We start from the raw sequence: 27,386 nt of genomic DNA on the forward strand, positions 1-27,386 counted from the left end.
ATTAAATCAAGCAGTAAAGCGGGATGGCCAATATCGAGCTGAGGTATTATATTTGTTTCTTGAACATGAACTGGATTTGATTGTCCATTGTTTTTTTGGCCCAGTTGGATTCTTTGGGAATATTCTGATTTCCCTTTGTGTTACCATGAGATTAGAATTGTATATTTTTTTTATTGTTTCATTAGTAAAAAAAACAAAACAAAACATGTTTTCCCATGTAACTTGTTCATCTCGTTGTGTTGCCATTCTTGTACTACGCGATTGTACATATTGTACCAGCATCAATTTTGTTGGAATGTGCAAAGAGGTTGATATGGTAAGCTTTGGCATCGATATTGACGATATTTAAGATACATACAATGTTGCCTCTGGTTTTCAATGAGAGGAATTCCGCTCCATATTGGACACATTCATGCACAGAACTTTAATTAGATTTGCACTTCCGGGGTGCTTCACAGCTGAGCAACACTGCACAGTGAGTCTTGTCCAAAATGTAGTTTGTGAAATCATTGGAAACTAATTGTCGGTAAGTTTCTGTCATGTCTCTGTTTTCAGTTGTGTTTTTTTTCTTGTGCAGTGCTGCTGAGCTCAGTGGGCGATGTTTCCAAAGAATAATACTTGAGGATCTTTTGAGTTTACCAATTGCAAGAGCACTTAAAGGAATCCAATAACATTTTTCTCAATTTGGTCCATCACATTTATGACAATGTATCACTTTACCTGTCTGTTGAGTAAAAGCGCCTTTGTCTGTGGCAGAAACAGTGTTCAGGGATTTTACTTTCTCTTGAGACTCTGTTGGCAGAGTCGCCATACAGCAGCAGGCACGTGTGTGAAGCCCTTGTAATTGCAATGAACTTGGTGGATAACAAAAAAATAAAAATAAAACCTCTGTTGACACACCACTCACTGCAACCACTACTGCTGTGTGCATGAGGGCTCTTTATTAAAATAGCCACCTAATTAACGCAGGTATCTTCACTTAGACGATCAACGTTTTCTGTCATACCAAGAAATAATAAATACAACATAAAATAGAAACAATATATAATTGAGTGCATAACTCAACAGATCCTCTGATGTCATTTTCGGTTTCATTTAACTAAATGACAAAATAGGGATGGATAAAAAAATTCTTGACACATTTTTTTACATTTTCTTTTAAATTACAACAGTGAAAAAAAGTGATACCAGAATGAATCTATTGGCTATTAGCACTGCTATTTGTCTATGGTAGTGAAGGACACTGCAATGTTTCTCTTGCCAACCACTCTTGTTTGTCCATTTTACATTTAATTAGTTTAGTTAGTTAAAGTCATGAAACAGCAAAGTAAATCAGTGGAAAGGACTGCTGGATATTGAGGTGCACTGATCAAAGCATAAATAAACCCATTACCTCTGTACCTACTATGTTCTGTATTTAGAAACAGTAAACAAAGCACTTCTTTGTAGATAGTAAGCGATAGCGATGTATGATTGGAATTAGCCCTCTGAGGGCCGAGGTAGCATTGGATGTGCACTGTTTGTAGTTACTTGTCAGCCACTAAGCTGTTGGTGATTGATCCACTTTGTAAATGCCAGCTTATCATAATCAGCTTTAACACATTTTTAAGATGTTGATTCAACAGACAATGTCTGTACCTCAACTAAATATGAGCAAATGCTTCACAGCCTTACGTCTAATGCTTTTGACCTTTTTATTCAAAAAATAGCTTTAAAAATGGCTCATGAAGATTATCAGTAACATACCGTATTTTCCAGACTATAAGTCACTCCGGAGTACAAGTCGCACCAGCCATAAAATGCATAAGAAAGAAGAATAAGACAAATGAGGAGCTGAGAATGTGCCTGACGTAACATATTAAGAGTTATTCAGATAACTATAGCATAAATAACATGCTAATAAGTTTACCAAACCATCTGTGTCACTCAAAATCATAAATCCAATGAAATCGTCATCCTCAGTGTCACTTTTTAAGAACTCTGCTAACTCCGGCGGTAGACAAAACTGCGCTTCCTCTTCTACGTGGCTTACGTCAGACTCATCGGCAGTTGCAGTTCCAATTATTCCACTGACCTAGAGCGCCCTCTAGCGGTTTATTTTGAAAAAACATGTAAAATGATATAACATTTGTAGTTAATAATTTCACACCTAAATCGCTCCTGAGTATAAGTCACATCCCCGGCCAAACTATGAAAAAAATGCTACTTATAGAAATTGTGGTAAATTAAGCATGGTTTGAAATAAGTGAATGGAAACTAAGATGAATTTTACACTATAAAAATGTCCCCTAATATCTCTATAATCCTTTTAGCATTACTGTTTGTTTCTTTTTATAAATGAATAAATAAATGAATAAATAAATTTCTTCTATAAATGTTATTTAAATTCACAGAATGACAGGCTTTTCAGGAAAGTAGATGTTCTGCAACTCTGTACTAATGTGTTCTACAATGTATAAAATACTAAGTAGAAAGGGAAAGGGGGAGTCTTTCAGGTGTTGTCTCTTAGACCCATGCCGCAGATTCTATCGCCAAGTTCACAAAGCCTTCTTCCAGAATACTGATGTTCAATGGGGATGTGGTAACGAAACAGAAATTCCAAATGACTGCTGTAGAAGTGGTCTGTAGAGTCAGATTGGGCCTTCAAGTGTCGGTCCTCAAAAGAGCTGCAATGATATTTTCCCCAGCAGTGTGTGTCTGCATTGGAGGATGGAATGCTGTCAAAATAAGGAAAGTTGACGACATACATAGCCAGCCATCAACAAGACACCCATTGTCACCTACCCATCAATCTCATCATATCGACTTGAAATAAACTACAAAAGAATTGCTATCTAGTAAGGAAAATCCCTACATTTGAGCAAAGTGCAAAGTAAAGCATATGAGTAGCTAATGGCAATATTGTAGATCAAACTTTGCCACTTCATTTCTGAGAATTGGAATATCAAGCTCAGAATATGTAACATGTATTTCTTGTGTTGTTTGGTTCTTGAGGCATGGGCTTTATCATGTTAGGGTTATTATGAGGTTTAATAGAGGAATACACAGAATTATTTTTCAAGGATGAAATTCCATTAATGTTCAATATGCTCCATGTCCACATAGGTCAAACCAACTGATGCATAAGAAATGTGCATGCATGGGGCTGGTCATTGAGGTAGCATCAAAGCGGCACCTCTCAAGCAACAATTCCGACATTTGCATAGATCAAGTCTTTAATAATCAGTCTTCATGGGAGGTTCTAGCCTGAAGTGAACTAATTTCCAACTTGCAAAATTGTCACAGACCATATTCTTTAGTTGTCTTCAGTGTGGGATTTTGGTGACCCTAATCCATGTTTTTCTTAGTTGCGTGGGCAAGCACTATGAAAAGAAAGAGGACGTGTTGGTGGAAAGTGGGCTAAGTTGTGTTCTGTCATTGTTATCTGACTTCAAAGCTGCCAGCTCAACATGCTCCCTTTCGAAATCACCCCCACCCTCCAAAACCTGACAGCATTAGAATGCCATCAAACACTCTTTGGCTTCCTTTGAAATGCCACTGACACTGTTTGGCACTGCAATTTGTAGACACTAAAGACTGTGTTATTGAAATAAATCTGAGGCTTGGAAAGAGGATGGAAATTAATACATCTCTCATGTGTTGGCTTAGAAGTATCAGTTGAATATTGAGTCTAAGCCTTTGCTACGACAAGTGTATGAGGCTTCTTGAGCTATTGCTTAGTGCCCTGTCATGTTCTTCTGGCTTCAATTTCTTTCTGCTCACTTGTGTGTTGTTATCGCTCTTATACTGTCCATGTAGATGGTTCTAAATAACAATGAATAAATTATACATATATATATATATACACGTATATATACATATGCACATATATCTATTTCATTTATCTATGTGTGTTTATACATAAAATATTTAATATGTTATAGAAATGATTCATGCCAAGCTGAAATGTAACTCATACAAAAAAAAAGTTATATAAAACAGCATATGGTCAGAGGTGGACCTTTGTTGTACACGATGAGACCCACGCAGAGTTTTACTGCACAATGTGAATCCTTGTTGCACCTGCCTGCTTAACCAACAACACGTGTAGACATCCACACTTCCTCACTTCCTGTGGTGTCCCTTACTCCAGGATCCACAGTGGGGGGTAACCATGTTGTAACAGTGAGGTAGTATGTGGGAGTGATTAAAAAAGTGGATGGCTGTGACTGGAGTCTGTTAGTATTCCCGGCAGGATCCACCCCACGGTTAAGCAAGACATGCACCAATGTGAGAAGAAGGCCTGATTCAAAGTAAATCTTTCTAATGCAGTGTAACTTCCCGTCGTTCACCCTCAAGTTTTGCAATTTGGAATTTCGCCAAAACCTCTGGTGAAATCCGGTTCAAAAGTAAAAAACAAACAAACCTTGTAGGATTATTGGTCATCATGTGGCATTAGCATTCCTCATGAATGCTTTTGTGCTTAATTACAATTTAATGGTTGTATTGTATTGTTGTACTCCCCTTGAATTCTGCATAAATTGGTCATAAAATGTCAGATGATCATCATCCATGTCCAGACAATTGATACCAATACCACACTGACGCACAAAAAAGTACGTGAATCTTTGGATTTTATAATTTTGCAGCAACATCAACAAAATGTTGCGTATCAACTTGCATAACCAGCGAGAAAAATTCTGGACCATTCCTCTTGACAAATTATTTTAATTTAACCATGTTCTTGGGAAGTCTGGTGTGACTCTCCCTCTTGAGATCGTGCCAAGCCATTCAGATATTGATTTACTTGTGCCCTCTGGGATGTTGTCCTGCTGCCTTGCACATCTTCTGTTGAGCTTCAAATACACAAACTAACGGTTGTTAGTTCTCTGGAAAAATATCTTGATTAAGTTAGAGATTTGTTTTTCTATTGAGAGCAATGTGTCCAAGCCTCGAAGAAGCAAAACATTTCAAAATTTTTTGCAAGTTAAATCAAAATGTACTTTTACTGAACATACGCACACAGCCAAAATCCCTGAAGTAAACAATGAATAACGTTTATTATTTGAGCAGCATTTGTTTTTTAAATGCAACCAATGTTTTTCGACATATCCAAAGCCTCACTGTAGGCCCGCAGTTCAGGATTCTTTTTTTTTTTTTTTGCATAAACAGACAGTTTAAAGTGTAAACAAAGTAGCAGGTCATAAATATTACCCAGAGCGTGTGTGAATTTGATCTCTTTTGGCACTTTTATGGCAGCCAAGACCTTTGGAGCATGTATTTTGCTCTGTATTTTTATCTTCAGGCAATTTCTATGTATGTGTGGATCATTTAGAAAATTCTAATGTTTTCTTCTCAGGGAAAGAAGTCAGAAACTGTATTTTTTTCTTTTCTTTATTGTCTGACATTTTCGCAATATATGTTTGTTTGCAGTTGACTTTGATGATTGTGCTGGTAATGAAGACGTGGCCTTTGAGGTTTCTGTCACCAAGTTCCACGTCGATGGGGACCTGAATTTGGTACCTCTGCAAGATGTGACATACAGCGGGCCGGTCATGCTCATCCATGGGCAAAGTGCTCACGCAGATGACATCGCACAGGTGGACATAACTGGACTCCCACTTGAATCAGCGCATATTCTCAAAGTGAGTTAATGCAATGTGTAAACGAATCTTTGTGTGTGTGTGTGTGTGTGTGTGTGTGTGTGTGTGTGTGTGTGTGTGTGTGTGTGTGTGTGTGTGTGTGTGTGTGTGTGTGTGTGTGTGTGTGTGTGTGTGTGCATGTGTGTGTATTTAAGTGCAGTAAAATAAGTAGTCCAAGTCCACTGTGAAGCCTATCAAAGCAGATGACTGTGGCGTACGTATTGACTGAAAAAAAGTTGTTGAATAAGTTAAGTGTAATTTCAGTTACAGAGAATGTGTCTGTCAGAAACAGCAATTTATTTGAAATATGCAAGCTTGACCTTTTATTGAAGATGGAAAATGTTCTAATCTTAACCTTTGCACACATTGTCACTCTCTCTATATACAGTACATTCAATGAAGATCATGTAGAAGGCATTCCCAGAAGAGTGGAAATTGTTATGAATTAAAATAAACTGCCTTCGTTCCAGCTATTACAATTTCAAGTAATAAGAGTGAGTAAAGTGTAATATTCATGTATCATGTGCAAAGTTAACCAACACTATTTCTTTCAGATGGTCTGACTTAAAAGAGATCATTTGCAAAACAGCATTTGAATCAATTTCAGTTTGACAAATGCCTAATGCCAAAATAGACCTTGAGCTTTATTTGGTTTTATTTTCTTCCTGCAGTGTTGTGCAAAAAATGTTGTGGTGGGGTCAGAGGCAAGCATCATTCAAATTTAACAGCTGATAAGGGGTTGAAATAAGTCCATAAGCCTGTTTATTCAGCTTTTGTTGCTTTTATTTTGCAAATGCAATGATTTCAACATTCCATCCACAGTCATATTTTCATCCTGTATTGGCAAATAGATTTTTTTTCTTAGTCAGCTTTGAATTTGACTAAGGCCGTCTGGGTATGATTGAGAAAGAACATCTTGCATACACAGCACAACAGTACACATTATAATCTGTTTGTGTCCCTATTCAACTCAGTAATTCTGTTTACTGCTTTACCTTTTGTCTGTCTTTTGCTTTCTGGATTAATTCCTACTTATTTTCACCATTTGGTTAGAAGGTTTGACATTCAATAGCCTCTTTCGCATTCAAATGATTTCCTAGGCTCCATGGTTAGGATCATTGCTAGTCCACAAACCTAAACGCTGGATGTCCATGTAAAAGTGCCAAGTGGCACTCAATTTCACTGTGAACGGATTATACAGTCAGCCACAAGTCATCCTTCTCATAATAATTGCATCAAATTAATTAATGGAGCAAAACCAAAGCAAGCGGACACACTTGTACCCAACTTTAGTTTTCAGGACTTTTGCTATTGTTTTAGTGCATTAACATACTTTTCTGCTGATATGAGTCCAATGGCTATGTAAATCAAAAATGAATACTGCATTGACAAAAATAGGGCACATAGTCCCACTGCAAAGCTCAACACTTCAATTAAAATTGAATAACCCTATAAATTTAAGATGACTTATGGTGGACAGATGGTTGAATTATTTTCTGTCTATTTGTCCTCACCTGTGATTACTTATAACTAAGCTATGCTTCATAGGGACACTTTCAATTTCACTTGGTAGCATATCTAAAATTGTCCTCTACAGTTATCTGTACAACCTTGTCACTGCTGGTTAGGGTTGGCCTTGATGTTATCCATTTCTCACCAGGACCACAACACATTGTCAAAAATGAGTAATGACACTTCTCAATATAGCATTGAAAGTAAAAATGGCAGAATAGACAAGGACATGACATTGTTGCCTTAGTCACTCCGGGCTCACTTGACAATGACTTTTTTTCCCTCTCTCTTGTCTCATGGCTGCTTGCACATAAAAAACATTAAACACACACGCGCACACACATAATTAGTCAAACAGAGTTGCTTTTGTTTTTAACTTAATAAAAAAAGAGCACAGTGTAAATAGGATGGTTTAAATAAGCATATCAAATTCTATGCTTCTGTTGGCTTTCTTTGCAATTACGTAATGTTTCCAGCCTCAGTCATCCTCAGTCATCAAGCTATCATTTAATATGAGGCAGACTCCACCCCCCCATGCAAAAAGGAAATTTTAATTATGTGTATTCTCCACTCCTTTCTCCTTCTACACTCCTTTGTGTATTGTGACAGAAAAAATGTCAGACCCATAAAATAATTGCAAACTTTCCCTGATTAGTAATTTCAGTGATGTACAGTGATGGCAAAAAAGTAATCAGTAAATCATTTTAGGTCTCGTCTATGGTTCAGCCCGCCCCCATAAACACTCATCTGTAACCCTTATGAGGATAAGTGCTAACGGAAGTGACGGATGAATTTAGGAAAGGGAAAAAAAGAGAAAAACTTGATTGGTTAAACATCCCTTTTCCACAACCGGGCCGTTACAGTTCCCTGATGTCATGGTGGAGACCTCCGCTAAAATGCGGTGCTTCTGATCTCATTTATACATGCTGTATGTCACAGCTGAGACCTCAGCTCCATGGCTTTGATACGGTCAACCCTTGATTACCAAACTCAGGTCGGAGTTCTTTCAGCCTGTGCTTGAAAACCCATCACCTACCAGTTTAACAGTTTCATGTCTAGTTTAATATCTTTGACATTTGGAAGGTCATGCCTCAACGGGTTTGCTAAGAGTGGCCATTTCCGACTTAACCATTTATATCTGGGCTGGTTCTGGTCTGGTTGTTTATGATTACTGTTTCATTGTGTTTATCTGACCTTTGGAAGGGGAGCATAAGGTAAAACGGTCAGAGTGCTTGACAGATGGAAGCCTCAGCGCTATGCTCATCGTTGGAGTGTTGGCACCGTTGTAGCCATATGCCCTAGTTGTGCCTCTTACCTGTTCTTTTTCAATTAGGTGTGCCAGACATACTGACAGCCACGAACAGCGCGCTCATCAGTCAACACGCAAACAAAGCCCTGTTTGTACGCACACCACATTTGTGTGCAGTCAATACAGTGTTGCACTATGGGCAATAAAAAGGAAGGACAAAAAAAGGATATCTGCATTGCAAATGAAACAAGGAAAAGTGCCTGCATCACTTCATCTCATATCTTCTAACAGCATCTAAACTGATCTAATTTGGCTGGCCGCCCCAAGGAAAATGTGGTGCATTAGAGTTTATATTTCTTCTTCTGCCAACATGAGGACAGCGCAGGAAGCCAAGTTTCATTGCTCATGACAGGTCCTTTTTAGGGCACATCTAAAACTCTTTAGCCAGGCCAATAATCAACCATTTCTTTAACTGCGTGTTGAATTTCAATTATAGTCAATTTAGGGGTGTCTGTGGATGATGTAGCAGTAGGTGATGTATACAAACAATTAGGCATCACACATACCAAACTTGTGCTAACAAGCTAGTCTGAACCTGATTAATGCATGTAGGTCAATATTGGTTTAGTAAATTAGACAAACAATAAATTATGCAGCTGTCCATATGCAATGTTTGGACCGTGATCCGTGTCAAGTATAAATTTTGTTTTGTGTGACAATGGCATTTAATTGTGGTGTTTTTATAAAATAATTCAGTGTGAACCAGATGTTTTCTTGCTCATTCGAGTTAACTTGTATGTGCAAGACTTATAGGCTTACTGAAAGGATGTTCTCCTAAAAATCCTCATTGTGTTCACTAAAGACCTGAATAATGTCAAGGCAAGATTTGTCACTTCCAATCATTCCACCAAATGCAAGAGATTGCATGAGAGCCCACCCATCCCTGAGCAGTCACATTTGCTTCTTTTCACTTGACTGGCGACATTGGAGTTGATAAGTAGGGAACTGCATTTATTTTGGACAATTCAAATGAATTAAGGTGACAGACATCACCATTAATTTATCCACATTGAAAATATAAGTGCGTCTCACAAGGTCCTGTGTTGACATGTTTGCTCTTTTTAGAAAATGTCCTTTTTCTTAGCATCGTTGTTTCATGGAGATGTCAATTAAAATGACGTGTGAAAGCGTTTTTGTCTTCACAGTTGTGTTTTAAGCACTGCAACAATATACTATGTACTTGTCCACTTTTGCTTCGTGAAGAATTTGAAATTCTGATCTATAAACATAACTCTATTCATGGTACTGGATACAGCAAAGTCGCAAATAAATGGACGTGTGGGCAGACCGTCAAGTCCTAATTATATTTCATCAACTGTTTTATTATTTAAAAAAAAACATTATTTGGAGAGTTAGGCGAAAGTAAAACCTATGCAAGCAGTGAGAGAAAATAAAAAAATTTCAAACCCAGAAACTCTCAACTTTGAAGCAGGCGCAAGGACCACTAGTTGTGATGCTTCATGTTTTTATTTGACTTGATTTAACTCCAAATTGTTGCAACACTTTTGGTGAGTTGAACTTTTGAGAGTTCCCTTTAAATTCACAATTACTTGAATACCTATTGTGAATACCTCGGTGTGTGTGTTCCTGTGTCGGTGTGTGCGCACGCCTGTGTGTGTGTGTTGTCTCTCTGGGCTCGTGTCCCAGTGTGTGGATAGTTTCCAATGTCTCTTCTATTGTAGGATATCATCCCTATGTTTGCAGCCAGGATTCCAGATTCCGGTTCATATGTCAACGACTTTTTTTTTTTCCTTCATTCACACCCAAGCAGAAGTGTGTGTGGATGGGGGGGCAGCATCTCTTTCTTCACAAACAAACAACAGCAAGAGGGTGTTGAATAAAATTAGTCCATGCAATTGTGTTTTGGGGAGCTGCAATCTGTGATCTACTCCTTCTGCCTCAACAGTTTCACTTTGTCAAAACCATCTGCAGTAATTGTTACTGGTTCATTAAATCAGTAGCTTGCTGTGTTATCCTTTTTTTTTAGCTGTGTCTAAAATCAGACGGATACATGTTTGTGTTGTGGTTTGTGTCTTTCTTTTGGTCAGTTTCCTCGTACCTAATACGTAACTGGTGGCACGGCCCAATATGATGTGGTCTTCATTTGACTTATTTTTAGTTGAAACATCCTCACTTCATTCTGCTAAAAAAAATGTACTTTATTTTTTGGTCTCGTACTAATGACTAAAAATCTTTGCTTCTGATTTCAACAACACATTTCTTCCTTTGTGTTTTTTGTTTGGTGTGATTGAAAAGACAGTTATATATGAACTCGAGTTAATTTCCCTTGACAAAGTCCAGTCTCATGTGTTTACCACTGATGCTGCAAGCTCAGTGGGTGCATGATTTCCTCCTTGCTTTGCTTATCAAACTCCATGTTATTTTCTTCATCTTCAATAAAGCGAAAAAAAAAAACAACCTCTGACCGCTGGCAGTTGTTTTCAAATCCATATAATTGAGTGCTTGGTCGGTATTCTATTTTCTTCATTCAAGCAAATCATTTATAATGCACTAATGTTTAATATATTGTAATTTTTATGTTATAGCTTCTCGGTCTGCCACATAGAGTGAAAAGATCCCTGCTGGTTCCTCCAATGATTGTCACTGAGAACCAGAGAGCCCCTTTCCCAAGGAACATCGGCAAGGTAAGAATGATACTACTACACTACTATAAACCAACAACACTAAATATGAGACCTAGAAACTGTGCACAGTTGTTTAAAATATGACTGTGATGTGGATATTACAATTCAAGCAAATACATAGTTTATAACTATGTATCTCTGTTAAGTCTGGTAGGGTATAAAATGAGGTTAGAAAATGACATGAATGCACTTGTGATGTTGTGATACATAAAACAACAATAACAGTGCCAAATAGTAAAACTTGGAAATGAAAGAGAAATTATGGGATTAAAAGAAGTCCGTGGTTACACATTTAGTCCTTTACATTTTTTTCAATTTGCTCAGTTTTGGGAAATACAAATGAATTCCAAATTAACTGTTGCAATTAAATTTTTATCTTATCACATAATGTTTCATACTTTCTGTATTACTTTTTTTGAAAGTGGAAACTTAAATTAGCCTCTACTTTATATTTTTAGACGAAAGAAAAAATGTTAATTCACAAAAAGGACAACATGCATTATTTCCATCATGTCCTTAACTAACATCAATTTAAGTACTTCACACTTCAGACCATTTTATTTTACCAAATGAATATTTCCAACCTTTAGTGTCTCAATGAGCCATTTCCATCCAGCTTGTTTTCAGGAAGAAAAACAACACTCATCATGAATACTAAAACTAAATTAATCAGATATTGTCTGTCAGTGTATTAAATGTCTATAAAAGTCTTCAAAAAACAAACGAATTCATTTCCTTTCAGAGGGTAGAAAGCAAAGCATTCATTTAACATTTTAAAACTTGAGCAGATTTTTCATTTGTCTATGCTGGTGATAAAATCTATAACGTATTAGCGTCTCCGGCTTGTTTGTTTCATATAAGATAGGAAACAGAGAAATGTGCCAGTGCCCTCAGTGACTAAAATGAAAGCTATCACATACTCAGCTGTATTTATGATAATGATACTCCGGAGAGAGCAGTAGCGCAGGGTCTTGCACCCAGATTATGTTTGGAAATGAACTCCCCATCTGAGGAGCGCAGAGTTAACTCGCTGAAACCAGTCGAAGAGGTGGTGACTTTTATAGACTTAGTCATTCACTAGAGGTTGAGCAAAATGAGTATGACAGCCAGCAGTTAAGTTTAGTCTATCCTCTAAGGTCCAGGTAACAATTCAGCGTGTGAGCGGCCCAGATCCCCCTTAACGATCTTGCTCCCATTTATTTCTCTACTTCCCCCATTATTTTTTCCCTCCACATAAAGTTTTTCCCTCATTCTCACATATAGTACCACCATCGACGTTTTACTTGACAGGACAGGCTAATGTGTGTCGTTACATCAAGTAGAAGTCATATGTCTGTGATTTTCCACACCAATTGTTTTTGTCTTATGCAACCATTCACATTCATGAGACAGCGAGCCATTTTTTAGGCATTCTCCATCTTGCCTTCAGATAGAAGTAAAGAGCGGGAGTGATGGGTGACTGTCATTGGATAATATGTGGGAATGTAATGTGTGTGTCTGTGTGTTTGGCTCAAGGGCCGGAGGATGGTGTTGTGACTACAGGTCTCAAGAGACGGGTTGGAAGCACATTGTTTGTGTCACACCTCCTGCTGGTTTCGGGATTGTTTTGATAGCGAGGTCTCTTTTGTGCTCTCTCTGGGGCCACCAACACAAACTGAATCTTGCAATGAAATGCCCTTTAATGTATCTGTCAACTGCAAAGGTTTGCCCCAACTCATTCCCCGAAAATATTGGTTTGTACTTTTCTTTTTTCTTTTTTTTTTTAAATATGTGTTGTCATATTAGTTGACAGTAAATGCCTCGGTTCACTTATGCAATACATGTTAAAGTCACACACGTCAACATGCAACGTCAACCTCAGGGTTCAGCTCACAAATCAACTTGCAGTGCCAGATAATGTCCATCACAAAATAAATATGCCGTCTCTTGCATTGTTTCATCACCTCTCCTTTCTCTGCATCATCTGTCCAAGGCTGTCCAACAGCTCCGACATGTTTGCTTTGTTTTATTTTTTTCTCCCCTCATGCACTTTTTGTATTGTTTGTGCTCTCAACAAAACTGCCAGTGAACAACACATTGGCCGTATCTTCTGAACACAGAGCAGGCACGTTGTATTGGGGAATATTACAGCATTAAAACACACGCAGCCTCTGGCTTTATCATTTATTCTAAATTATTTGCTTAATTGTCTCTGGAAGACAAAGAAACATCCAATCACCCCCCCCCCACACACACACACACACACACACTCCCTTTATTAGGGGCTTCTTCCTTTCTTTTGTCCTTTTCATGCAGTTAGTCATGTTTTGTTTGGCAGACGCAAATTCCAAATCTTGCTTGGACTGCAGGACAAATGGAGCAGGTGGTGGTATGCAATATGATGAGAGGAGCTTACAAGCAGGCAAAGCAATAAAAAGCAGATTTGTCAGGTGATAACTCCAGAATAGATGCTGACCTAATGTAGGCTTCTGTTTTTCTACCTTTTTCCATTAGCAACGCAATGCATAGTGCCATAACATGGTTACGGGCATTAAGGAAGACTTTTATATTGGCTCCAATATGACGAATCACAATTCCACATTCCATTATTATTATTATTATTATTATTATTATTATTATTATTATTATTATTATTATTATTATTATTCCTTTTTAGAATTATGTGGCTTTCCATTTGTCTCTCCATCCAAACAGCCAATGAACATGTCATTGGTTGGTGTATGTATTCATTTTGGCCACCCGTGTCCATCAAATGCACATTTCCAATACTTCGTTCACCACGCATGTTAACGTTTAGGCAGAAAAGGAACAAGAATTGCAAAAATGTTGAGATTGAGCTGGTTACTGTTACTCTGTTTCATAGGTCAACAGCTGAAAGCCTTGTCTGTTCCAGACTGCCAGTCAACCTCTGATTTTAGGTATATTTTATAACAATAATTACCAAGAAAATAATGTGTGTAGAAATAATCAGTTCCACTGTCACCATTAATGGCAATTTTTTTGTTGAGAACTCCGTCCTTACCTGGCCTTTCAAACTTGCATCTTGCCCTTCATTAGTTTGAACTGGAAGGACACATAAACGAGTACCTGCATTCTTCTTTCTCTCAAGGAGACTCAGCTCAAGAATAATTAGACTACATGTATAGAGTATATAGAGTGTTTCTTAAAAAATTGCTCAATCTGTTTCAAATGTTTCTCTTATTAACCTGTAATTCGTAATTTTTTTCAGATATTGACAGATGCAAACATATACATAAACTGCTGGTATCACAGTTGAACTCGAAATTCATTCACAGCTGTCTATATCATTTCGTGGGTCAAAAACGGATTTTCTACTATAAAAGTGCTTCAGTGCTCATTCTCAGTATTTTTGAACAGCAGCAATTCAATTCCTGTCATTTCCATGTAGTGTCACACCCCACACTGTTTTTCATGTTTGTTTAGCAATTAATTTGAGCTGATAGACACAGTGCGTGTTGGTGGTGGTGGTGGGGGGGATCTTTTCCTCTCAGTGCCTGCCCTACTCACTGTGGCGACATATTCAGCACAGACAAAGCTACAGGATGCATATTTAGTTGGCACCACCTGCGTCAGTCAAGTGTAGACTTTGTTCTTGCAATCTCCCACTAAGCATCTCGTAATGACGCTAAACTCTCGCTGACACTTTACTATGGTTTCACCTGGAGTTGCCATGTCATCAGCTCACTAATACGTTCACATCTCATTGAACACCAGCATGCCTTATTTTAGTGGCGCTGCCTTCTCGAAGGTTCGCTGCTGAGCCATCTGTGAATCCTTTTGATTTGCTGCCTTTCCACCCTGACTTCTTCAATCACCAGGTCATATTAATAACAACGGTCTTTGGTGGGTACTGGAATTCAGTACTTCGGACTTCACAAGAACAACAGGTTAGGATTTGAATACAAGTTTAGCATTACGAGCTGTCATCAAAGTTGGAAAAATAAATTAAACAGTGTGAAGTAGTAGTAGAATAAGTGGAATAAATAATTCATTTTGGTTGCTGATTTTTACATTTTCTAATGAGCCCAAAACGCATGTTTACAGATTTAATATTTTTACATTCAAAATAAAATTGTGTAACTGCTCGCATTGTTCACTCTAATCATAATATGAATATTTAATATTTGTCATCTGTAATCACACCTTTTCGCATGCATTTCCTTCTCTAAGTTGTAGTTTAAAATACCTCTCTCAAAAAAAAACCTAAATTGAGCTAAAGTCTTTAGAGTTAATCATACCGACTAACAGTTGAACTCTATGTTTAGTTTGACTTTTGAAGTATGGCATGTTTCCAGACTTTGTTTTGATTATGCTCTTAATATTTTTCAATAATTAAGGTTAGAATTATTGTATGATTTTTTTCTTTAAGTCACAATCTACACTGTGTGGACATAAAATGATCTGCACCCTCCCTTGTCTTTTTCTTTTCTTCTGAATGGCCTCCTCATGGATGGTGCTGGCAACTGTAGTCTCATGTGAGTACATCTATCAAAATGTATTTCTGCCGACACAACAATATAATCTGGGAAATAGCTTGACCCAAAAGATAAATGTGCAACGCTTTGACTTGCCGTGTGTGTTTTGGCCTGCAGGTGATTGCAACAGAGAAGTCGTGGGATCATATTTTCCGACTGACAGGACCTGGTGCTGACCAGGACCCCAAAGGTCTCTTTACTATTGACATAGACACAGGAGACGTATCAGTCACTCGCTCACTGGACCGGGAGGCCATCGATTCATACCAGGTCAGTGGGCTTCATCTCTGTCACGTAATCAACTGTAAATTCAAGCTAAAATACTGCAAATAGATTACTAAAACCATGAGTTTGCATTTATTTATTCGGGACCTCACAGGATGGTGATTACATCCATCGTCCCCACACCAGAATTCACTCACTGTCACATATTCAGACATAGGCAACAAAAAATGTACTTGTAGTGTGAATTCAGAGTAAATCTCTCCTTTAATATGAACAGAATTCCTAAAATGCATTTAATTTCTTTTGAGCAAAAGAAACAATGGTACATAAAGTGATACGCAGAAAGACCTTCTCACATTTTAATTAAGTTACATCGATAGGATTTTTGTTTAGAAACGATTAGTTTCTGCCAAATGTTAAATTGATCAAACCCCATGATTGGCAAAATAAAACAAATAGGGCGTGAATATTTTGTAACTTGCTCTATAAAAAGTTTTTTATTTTGAACGTTCAATGAAAGACGGATAAAGATAATGTCCAATATTTTTTACCTTAGTTGATCCATTGACCTTCATCCTCTTTTAACTGCAAGCTAACAGTAAAATAGTTGCTTTTTAAAATCTCATATTATATATATGGAAAAAAAAATGGCAGGGACAACGACCCTTCAAAAGAAAAATACAAGCACGTGCTTGACAGGTTTCACTTGTCTCTGTTGTCGCTGCTGATTTGTGTCATCCTCGAACCTTTGACAAATCAAGTCAGTCCAATTGTAAGTACAGGATGAGCTAAAGGGTGAAATTGAATTGGGGCATCTGGAGGTGCCATTACCGTGCACATCAACAGCGGCTCTCCTGTGGTTGTACTCCACCTGCCATTTCATAAATATTCAACATTTGGCAGGTGTTATAAACCACATTGGACATGTGAGTTATGCTGCACTGCTTATAAATGTTTCTCAAAGTGGTTGAAGAACATTGCATTTGCTGAAATGACCAATAAAAAATGACCATTGTGTTACTGTTAAGACCAATATATTGGTATTACCTGATAGACAACACTCACATCAGCAAGTTGCAAATACATGTACAATATTTATTTAAACATATGGGATGGAGCTAGTGGTAAATGTATGCTGAGTAAATACTAAATATTTGATTACCAAAATGGTAAATTGTATTTACGCAAATCTTTGCAAACTCCCAAAAAAAAAAAAAAAACCTCTATGCACCTCTGCTCACTTGTTAGCTTTGACATACTGAAATCCCTCCAGGCAAAATTCAGAACATTCCTTTTAAAACTTGGCAGAAAACAAAAGCTTTCCTTGAATGAAGTTAACTTGAATTAAGTTCACAATCGGTGGATGGGCAGGCACTCCAGAAGCCCCACTTAGAGTATTTGTAATGAGAATAGAACAGTCTAAGTACATTCTCCATTGTGTCCACTTTAATAAAGCCTCGCTGTCTGTCAGCAAGCATCGTGAGAGCATAATTTGAGCTTTGTGGTTGCTGCATGAGTGCTATTCAAAACTATGCCTTTGCCATTTAATAGGGTATTAACATCTTGCACACTTTGTTTCTGCTCCTTGAAGTCAGACTGGAAATAAATGTAAGAAGATTAAAGACAAACACAAGAACGGCATCACCAGATTAACTCACGATAAATAGTGTGCTATTACAGGAACCGTAAATCAAACCACTAGAAATCGACAAACCACTAGAAGGGTAAACATTTACTGTGGATGAACACACACATTCAACACAGACAGCCATCAGTTGAGCCCATGTTGATGATCGTTGAATGTAAAATGTGTTTTTTTATTTAGATTAGTAAATGAAAAAAAAAAAAATCTACCCGGATTGAAGATGGCACGTATAAGGAGATCGGATTGGACTCCTCTATATATTTTGATCGGGGTGAATCGGGCCAAAAGGAGGAAGTGTAATTTGCATCGTTATCAGAAAGAAGTACGAAAACAAATAACAATGTTGTTCCCACCATTTAATAATTGAACCTCTGTAATTCAGATTGTCATAATTCAACAAGGTTAGTTATCTAGAGAATATGTTTGAATGCTGCAGTTAATTACTCCAACAATGTGTACGTATACAAGACCACAAGATGATACACTTTACTTTTCAGATAGCCCTTAACAATGTTTGTGATTGGCTGGCGATGATTTGAGTGTTTATCCTGCCTCTTGCCCCACTATTAGCTGGAATAGAAAACAGCACATCCACAACCCTAACAAGATAAGCGGTACAAAGAATGTAGGTGACTGTGAGACTCTTTTATTCATAAGCTTTATTTCCTTTGGGGGAAAGCTGTTTTGAAATGTGACATATCACACACCTGGAATGACAGAATGGATTGTGTTTGAATTAAAACATCGTTATCTTTCAAGGAGGTTAAGTCAGCCATACCCTGAGGTGTTTTTTTCTTCATTATTTTTCTTTTAGTCTTTGAAATACATTTTTTAAATTGATGAAATTTTGAAATTACTGGGGTTTGCAAGAAACCAGCAAAATGGCCTTTTTCAATCTATTTTTGTCAAAACTGTGATTATGAACGCTCTCTTCTCTCATTAATATGAAAAAAAATCAATAATTTAAAACACTTTGGTCGGTTGACTCTAAGCTTTCCTCTTATGGGTAAGTCACCATGTATCTTGTATTTATTTGTCACCATGTATTTAGTGGCTGCCTGTTCATTGTGATGGCTCTATTGGAATAAGCAGCCCAGAATTGTGCTATGTTTGACATATTTTGTGTAGGTCAACTTTCTTTCACACATTCTACAATTTCATTGATGTATTTTGAGCATCATAGCCAGACAAGTACAACTCTGCCTCAGCTTTAGTGCACCTGTCAAACCACAGCCTGCAGTGAGATGAACTCACAAAAATCACCATCAAAAATCTAACGCTGGTAATCAGCATAAGAAATTGTCAATGAACTTTAAAATGATTTGCAAAAGGTTATCAGTGATACAGGCCGACATTTTCTCCTTTAGTTAGTGAAATATTCCCGCATTGTATACTATAGGCAATTATGTTCAGAGAATGCCTATAGAAAATGACTGTTATTCTTTTAATTCTAATCAGTTTTACATAATTACATTTTTGACTTTGCAGAGATAACATTATGTTTGATTACGAATAAAATAATATGACTCATATATTGCATGCTTTTGTACTAAATGGGAGGCTTTTACTTACTTTTAATGTTTTTAAGCCAGGGCCATCGGCACAAATGTCCTCATTACACTCAATTCTACCCACGCAAAATTTAGCAAAATATCAAAAGAGAGGATTTATACTAATTCATTTGAAAGTCTCTTTTTTTCACAGTTTTTTTCCCACTGAAATAAAATAGTTTACTGCCATTTTTGTATCTATATATACATACTGGTTAAAAAAAAAGAACATACAGTGTTAGGCTTACTTTAGATATCAAAGGGTTTTTGTGACTCCCTGTGTTTTTGTTCCTTCTTTTCTGTGGGAGATGTTCCAAATCGCTTTTTGAGTATTAAAGGTTTGCAGCCCCTGGGGTGGTGGTTTATTCGCCTGACTTTGGTGCAAGCAGCAGTAGTTCAGTTCCTGCTTAGACAGTGTGACTATAAGTGAGAATGATTGTCTCGCTCTACATGCGTCTGCTTGAGATTCACTGGCAACCAGTCCAGGGTGTCTATCGCCTTTAGCTTCATGTGAATCTGAGCAGGATAACCAGTAAAGAAAATGGAAGAAGTGATGTTTCTTTCTTGGAATTACTTTATTTTAGAAGATTAATTTAATAGATGGCTACAGTATATAGTGTATGACATTCATTTGCCATTCAGTCCCTTTCAATTTAATTATTGCACGTCAATTACAATAATAGACAGCTCTTATGCATATCAATTTAATGCCCACTCTATTTGTAGTAGCTGCAACTGCAAACATTTGTCCAAATCCTTCTTCTGTTTTCTGCTTGAGTGAGCCATACTAATTTCTTGGGTTTTAGAGTGCACGACACGCTGCCCTGCACACAGGGAACTTATTCCCTGTATGTGGGCAAGAGATAAAGCACAACACACATACACAGACACACACCCACACAGGCACACACACGCACACATATTTTTTGCGTGTGTTGAAATTGTATGAATCAGTGAATAAATGTGGGAATAGAATATATGACTTTGTGAATTTTACCATGTGAAAATTACTATGAAAAATTAGAAATTTTGGGGGAGAATGTTAAAAATCCTTCCCATGCTGAACTGAATTATGTAATTGTTCTGAATTTCAAAGATTTCAATGTACACATAAATGTGTAATGTTGAGCGGGCCATCGGGAATGAAGGGTGAATTTTTGGAAAGCCTTCACACAATTAATAGAGCTTTTAAGATGAGTGAAGCTTTAACACTGCAATAGAGGATAAAGCAGAGTTACAGACATATTTCCGCCGTCCCATCAAGCAATCCTATCAGTGCCAGACAAAAGATGATTCCGTACCTTAACTTGGTGCCATGTTACACGAGGGGAAGCCGTAGTGTCAATTCCAATACCCATCCAGGAGGGATTATCTTTTATTTTTATCTTGCCCGCTAAATGAAAGAGCCCTGCTTTTTCTATCTTTTCGGTTTTTATGTCCTACCCCGTCTTTCATCCCCCCACCATCCCAAGAGTGTCTATTTTTATCTCCGTTGACAATCCGTTGGTGTCTTCTCCGCTGTGATGAATGAATGATTTTTAGATGAGGATCTCTGAGATAAGACTGGTGAAAGAAACCCATGCACAAAACAATCAATCTTAAGAAGCAATCTTTTGCTAATGAGCACATGAACATCTTTACGTAATTTACCATCACTGTAATATTCTTTTTGACATTTAAATAGGTTTTTAAACGATAAACACAGGCTGTAAAAGTACAAATGAGATCACAGAGGCATACACTTTTCCAATTAAAGATTTAGAACTGGCTGCTAGAACATGGATTAAACAAACAGTGCATATTTTATCTTCATAGCACCAGGTCTCATTATGTACATCTAATTTTGGTTTGCGATGGTCACACAGCATTTCAAGATTATGAATGACACGTAATGAAGAAATTTGGTGCATGAAGCCACACCCCGTTACAGATGTATTTACTATTTGCCATTTGATTGTCAATTGAGCTTCATCAAGTAGTCCCTCTCTTTGAATTGTGGAAGTTTCGATGTAAAACATCAGTAAAGTATTTTTAAAGAGACTGTGAATGCTGTGGTCTTCCTCCTTATATTGCGAGCTAAGGAGAACGTCACAATTTAGAGTTTGCAAATTGATGAGTCACTCATCCGGAACCAAAGATGACGTTTGGGAACCACTGCTCTAAACGGCGGAAGCAGGGTTCTGCTATGACGTCTGTTGATAATGGGTGAGTCTCAGCTATATTTGGGAGGTGCTGAGTAATACTCACCTTGGAGCGACTGCAAGCAGTTTCATAGGGAGCTTAAGAATATCAGCGACAGGCAAAGCTCTTTTGAATTCTCCACAACAAATGAAGAAGAGGGTGGCTACTTCAATGCCACAGTGGGAGAGGAACACTAAATTGAAATGGAAAACACGTCGATGACAGTGAAGTGCAATGGAAAAACTTCCATATGCATAATCCTTTTCACAGTTCATGTCCAGCTTTAACTGAATGAATTTATTTCAAATAACTTAAGTCTATCTACTTTAGTTTGTATTTATTCAGAAAATAACTATTAGTGTTGACATTTGCCATTGCAAACACGTCCAACAACCACTATAGTATAGTTACGACTGAAATTTTAACATTGACTGATTTGCAGTGTATGGCGGGGGAGAGAAATCTCATTAATTACTGTATCTACAGTAGCCTATATTTTATTAACATTCCACACAGTGCTTTAAGTCAGGATATGCAGTTCAACAGATCATCACTTTTCACAGTCTTATGATTATTAATGCCCTAGGTCAGGTTCTCTGCATGCTGATATCGACCCCAGTTTTCCATCTTTTTTAGCCTTGTTGGAATTCTACTATAGAAGCAACTGGGACGGAATAATAATTGAAAAACGATGTGCCTAATGTTCAATAGATGTTTGTGTCTGTGCATGCAAGTAACTGCGTGTATGTGCGTGAGCGCCATTGTACCTCATGCTTTTAGTTCCACAGTGATAATGTAAGTGTAATATATTGAAGACTGTGCAGTGAGACAGCGTATGGTAGAGAAAGGTGCGTGATGTCATGCAAAACTGATTGAAAGAGGAACGACTGAGAAGGTTGTGCAATGCAAGAAAATAAGTTTCCTTGCCTAGTCTGTCATTACCCAGTTGACGCATAATACAGCATTCCTTTGCTAGTTTGCGGTTTGGTTGTGGCAGCTCACCTTTAATGCAATGATTCCATTTGTAACCATAACTTTCTCACTTTTTTGCAGGGGTGGGAGGTAGGTAGGCAAGACTTACTTAAAAAAAAACAAGTCCATAAACATTATAATGCGTTGCTCCTAAAATCCCAGTTTCCTTATTATAGATGCAAAATATGCCCCAGGCGTACTGCTTAAACAAAACCATTCAGAAACTCCGATTGTTGTTCAAATGTGCTGTTTGCTTGTTTAGTGTAGCCCAAAAAATGAGGTACTGGAGCCCAGTGTGTTGAAGCACAAGCTGCGTTCAGAAAATAATTTGAGCGGAGCTTGCGCTGCCTCCGGCACCACACGAAGACGACAGAACATCCGCTTAATAACAATGTTAAAAGTTTTTCTTTTGACTTCAAATTGGCTTTGTTCAAATAAAGTCTCGTGTCACATTGTAGCCAAAAATACAATCCTAGCTGCAAACTAAACACATAGTGGGTCCGAAAACTCGCTGCCACGCTGCTTCTTCTTCCATTCGGCACATAATGGAAGCCGAAGAAAAAATAGAAGTACGGAAGGAGAAGAATGTTAGACATGGTCACTAGTTTACAGTTCCACCAAAAGCATTTATGGCACAGGTATTTCTTCATTTTGACTTTTTAAACAACAAGTCTTTCTAAGGCTTAGACTTGGGTGTGGCTTTTTTTAATGGCGTAATTTCATGGAAGGTCAGGACGATTGAACTTCACAAACCACAAACAAAGCGAGATAAGAAATTTAAAATGAAACTAGAGTAATTAATAATGCAACCTAAACTTATTTTCAATGTGGTGATAAAGATTTTATTCACATTGTTTTTTTCCCCTCCTTCCTGAGTTATAGTCTCTATATATGTCCATAAGTATATATTGCATATTCTATAGTGTATGTATCACATGGAATCTTGAGTGAAAAGTATGTTTCAAAATTGTAAACGTAGCTCTAGATCTGTCAATGAAGGGCATGAATTGAAACGGTTAGTCTGTAAATTATGCCTCACCATCAAGTTTACAGTTTACTTTGCACTCGGGGCACAATTAGCTGGCCTTAGTCAATCGATCTACTTGTATAAGAGTCCTACTTGTTTTATTACCTTTAAACCCATCTGTGAGCTACTCCAGCCCTAAACCATTTAGTGATTTGTGGACTAGCAACACCACTTTAAAATCTATCTGTGACTAAATGGCAGCTGATTTTAGAAGACTAACAGCAGAAACATGTCGTCGCTTTTCTTTGTCTCGTAGCTGAGTTTTTAGTGGTCGTTTTGGTAAATGGCATTTGTCCATTGTCTCGAATGTTTTGCATGTTAAAATAATATTTGCGTTTATGTCTATATTGTACCATTGGCCAAGATACTCATGAAGATTAGGATTAATGCAATTCTGTGCACACTCTGTAAGTGTGTTTACGTGAGTTTGAAGAGAAACATTCTTAGACAAAATTGTTTGGGCCCTTGTATAATATTATAGATGATGTGTGTGGCCCAAAGATGCTTTGCATATTTATGCATTCGTTCCCTAAATCCCTCCATTATTCAAATCTCCCAACAGGATTGCCAATGATTGTTAATAATGATCTAGTGTATGTGTATTTTATGGCCAAATCTTTTAAACTGTGAACATTTCTGTAGTTAAGAAGTCATTCTATGGTTAATGTAAAACCCCTTTTCCCCCCACAGCCGATTAATTGTATCCCACTGGAATATATTTATTGTTGCTTGTCCTGGTGCAAAATTATTTTGTTTGCACACAAAGCACAGGCAACACTATGAATAGTATATATAATATGCTGTTAATATCCCAATATGCCAGTGGTGTGGTGTTTTCGTGGCAGGGGAGGCATTTATATATTAAACGGATTTACATATTGACGAGGCACACAAAAAACACGGGGGAGACAAAAATAATAATTTTATCCGCAATCTTTTTACACACATATTTACCAATAAAGAAAGATTTCACTGGTTTAGAGAGAGCTGATTAGCCTTTGCAATTCCTTCCTTAATTATAGGCTACTCATTAAATTACTGAGTGCTGCACGAATAATTAATGTACTGTAAATTCAGGCCCAGACTGAAATGTTACATTAACATTTGAAAATATTTCAATATGATGATCAAATATCTTAATGTTCAAGAAAATAATAACAGAAAAATATTTAAGTTCAAAGTCTTTTTATTTTGAATTTCTGATTATTTGCTTTATGGTCTCATCTTTATTGTTTTACTGTTACTTTTCTGCAAAATGTTCTATTATTCAGGACATAAAAAAAACATAAACCATCATATTCTGGGCAAAATGCAGACCTCAAAATCTTATTTGGGGAAAACCTGACGACAGAGTTTGCAATAATCCAGACTTGATGTCACAAAAGCAATGATTAGCATCTCAGTGTCAGTGACTGATCTGATCGTTACAGTTTTCCGGACGTGGGAAAAGATCACGAGGTTACTTCTTTTATATGTAAATCAGAGTTTGCAATGAATGACATAGTCCTCAAAGCAGGGTGAAGTGATCAAACTTATGTCTACATAATGATCCAATAGTTTGTTAATTGCCAGCACTTCACAGCAGCCAATCACGCTCTATGTTTATCATCAACAGACTTATTTCCTGCAGCAACTGGCATAAATAATTGTAAATCATCATTATAATAATGAAAAACAATCCAAAATAATACTTTATCCGACTCAATGGTGCCAGGTGGAAACCTAATAAATGTAACTCAATGTGGCACTGCAAATCAGGTAGTTGTTTAAAGCAGTGATTGTTGTTTGGAATATATCATCTCTTGGTTTTATCAGGAATCAGTTGACTTTTAATGATTTTTTTATTGAACTAGTGACAAAAATGTAATTTTCTATTCTTTTTTTTATGTTACAGCTGGAGGTGTCAACCACAGACCTAAACGGAAACCTCGTTGAGGGACCAGTGATACTCGTCATCACTATCATCGATCAGAATGACAACCGGCCCATATTTAAAGAGACGCGCTACACCGGAGAGGTGCTCGAGGGATCGCCTACAGGTAGGTGACTTTTACTTTGTTACAACCCTCGCGAAATAATTTTCACCGGTGATGTCTTCTTGATTTAGTAGAAGGGGTTACTGGAATCCATGCAACTGATGCTGAAGTCCCATCCGTGCAGCTGAATAATAAAACACAGAGACAAACATGTCTCGTAAGAGACCTACACATGTAATGCAATCGCCTCTCAAGACACTTTGTTGAAAGACTCTTGGGTCTCACGGCCTACATTGTGTCTTAAAGGGAAACACCATCAAAGTTTGTTTATAAGTCTTGGGGCATACTTCTGCATTGGTAGTATATTGGTAGAGTTGATAAAAGCATGTCTGGTCCCACTGCAACTTTGAAAACTACGGAAAATATGCTTAGGAATTCCAGTTGCCTGGATATTACCACATGTTTAGTACAGTATGGAGGCTTAAAACCTATCAGTGTGAATGGTAATGTATGTACAGAATATACTGTATAAATATGATGTAATTTGCCTTTTGTCAGCTGGGATAGCTTCCAGCAGGGACATACCCTAATTCAGCCCAGGAATTTGAGACTGCGAGTTTCTCGATGTCTAATGATGTTCTAGACCAGTGGTTCTTAACCTGGGTTCGATCAAACCCTAGGGGTTTGGTGAGTCGGCTTCAGGGGTTCGGCAGAGCTGGTATGTAAATAATTTATATATAAATGTGTAGTTGTGGCCTACAAACTGGTGTTAGGAAATTATCCCATGACTGTTGGCCCCTGGAACATTGTTTCATTAAATTTGGTGTTTGGGATTACAATTCATCAACAACTTAAATATCATAAAACACAAGTTGTTCAGGGCTTTTATCCCAGTTCTGCTCACTTAAGATTGTGCTTTGTGATTGGTATTGTAATTATGACTTTTGGGGCAGCTCCAGCCACCAAGAATAAATTCTTCAAATCCATTGTTCTTAACACTACTCATATTTTAACTGCAATGTGTGCACCGCATGGCGCTGATGACGAATTGAACTCAAATCAGTTGATTAACCCCTGCAGGCCTAGTATTCACCTTCAACTTTGTTGTGCTGATTTACTGACAATAAAGTACTGATATTTTGGCTGGCTCTGCCCTTATGGTGCCTTTAGTAGTGGGGAAAAACAATTCATCGACAGATCAGGCTGACATTTGTCATTTATTCAAAAGTTATATTTTCACCAAATAGTAAAAGTGGTATTTTTCAGCTCACGTAAACTCTGAATATGCTTGCAATTCCACAGAAGGGTGTAGAGATGGCATAGGGTCAGTTGGCATCTACTTTATGTAAGTAAACCGTATGACATCTGGACATAGCACCAAGACAAAGTATAAGATAACAAATCATTTCACAAAGAAAATGAAATACCAGTCTATGTTGCCTGGGAGCTCCCTTTTTTTGTAATGACAATTGTAGCAAAGTTTTATTGTTATTCATTTTTTTCCCATTGCTATTTAAAAGACGGACACCTCATCACCTTGGTAGAAATGAACTTGATTTTCCATGACAATAGTATAATCCAAATGAATGGACTCAACCTCAACAGTAAAAATCCATTCAAATATGTTCTTGTATTGTGTATTGTGTATTGTGCAGTGCGTTCAGCCGTGTTTGGATTTGTGTGGTGCTGCAGCCTGCTTTGTGTGTATATGGTAGCGACTGGGCAGCAGCGGGAAGCTAGAGGAGAGAATGTCACAGTGCACTGACATTTCTGTATAGACCGATAAGACATGTAGCCAAATCGTTTCTCTCTCTGTGTTTGTTCCACCACTCTTAGTTTTCCTCTCATATTCCGTTTCGCCCATTGTCTGTTCCCCTCTATTTCCATTAATAGTGACTGACTGACCTACCTGTGGATTTGCTCACTTTGATTTAGTGTCAAAATATTTTTTTTAACTGTTCTAATCGTCTAACCCTGTCACATTTCTTTCCAGAAATTAACTTACACATTTAAACAGTTATGTGAAATGTAAATTTTTGGTCAGGCAGGTGGATCTAGCCGAATAAGGCAACGTTAAATGAATGCAAACCTTCTGTAGTCTTAGCTCAAATGCAGACGTCACAGAGTTTGCTTGCATTGTCAATGCATTTGAAATCACAGTGGAAATCATTTGATCACAATTATGCTTTCAACATGTTCCTTTCGTGTTCTTCTGGTGCCACCATTC

General features: G+C 37.5%; 1 protein-coding gene across 4 annotated transcripts in view; it reads left to right on the forward strand.

Moving 5' to 3' along the window:
- cdh13 (cadherin 13, H-cadherin (heart)) overlaps nucleotides 1–27,386 on the forward strand; it is a 169,387-nt gene that overhangs the window by 61,790 nt on the left and 80,211 nt on the right. For all 4 annotated transcript variants that reach the window (XM_088379246.1, XM_088379250.1, XM_088379249.1 and 1 more), the window contains exons 3-6: nucleotides 5,413–5,624; nucleotides 10,989–11,087; nucleotides 15,701–15,853; nucleotides 25,078–25,222. In XM_088379246.1, coding sequence (XP_088235372.1) covers nucleotides 5,413–5,624; nucleotides 10,989–11,087; nucleotides 15,701–15,853; nucleotides 25,078–25,222 — 609 coding nt within the window. The remainder of the gene's footprint in view (nucleotides 1–5,412; nucleotides 5,625–10,988; nucleotides 11,088–15,700; nucleotides 15,854–25,077; nucleotides 25,223–27,386) is intronic.

Source organism: Syngnathus floridae, chromosome 6, assembly GCF_059516105.1.
Source record: "Syngnathus floridae isolate MCC-2025c chromosome 6, RoL_Sflo_1.0, whole genome shotgun sequence".
Lineage (NCBI taxonomy): Eukaryota > Metazoa > Chordata > Actinopteri > Syngnathiformes > Syngnathidae > Syngnathus > Syngnathus floridae.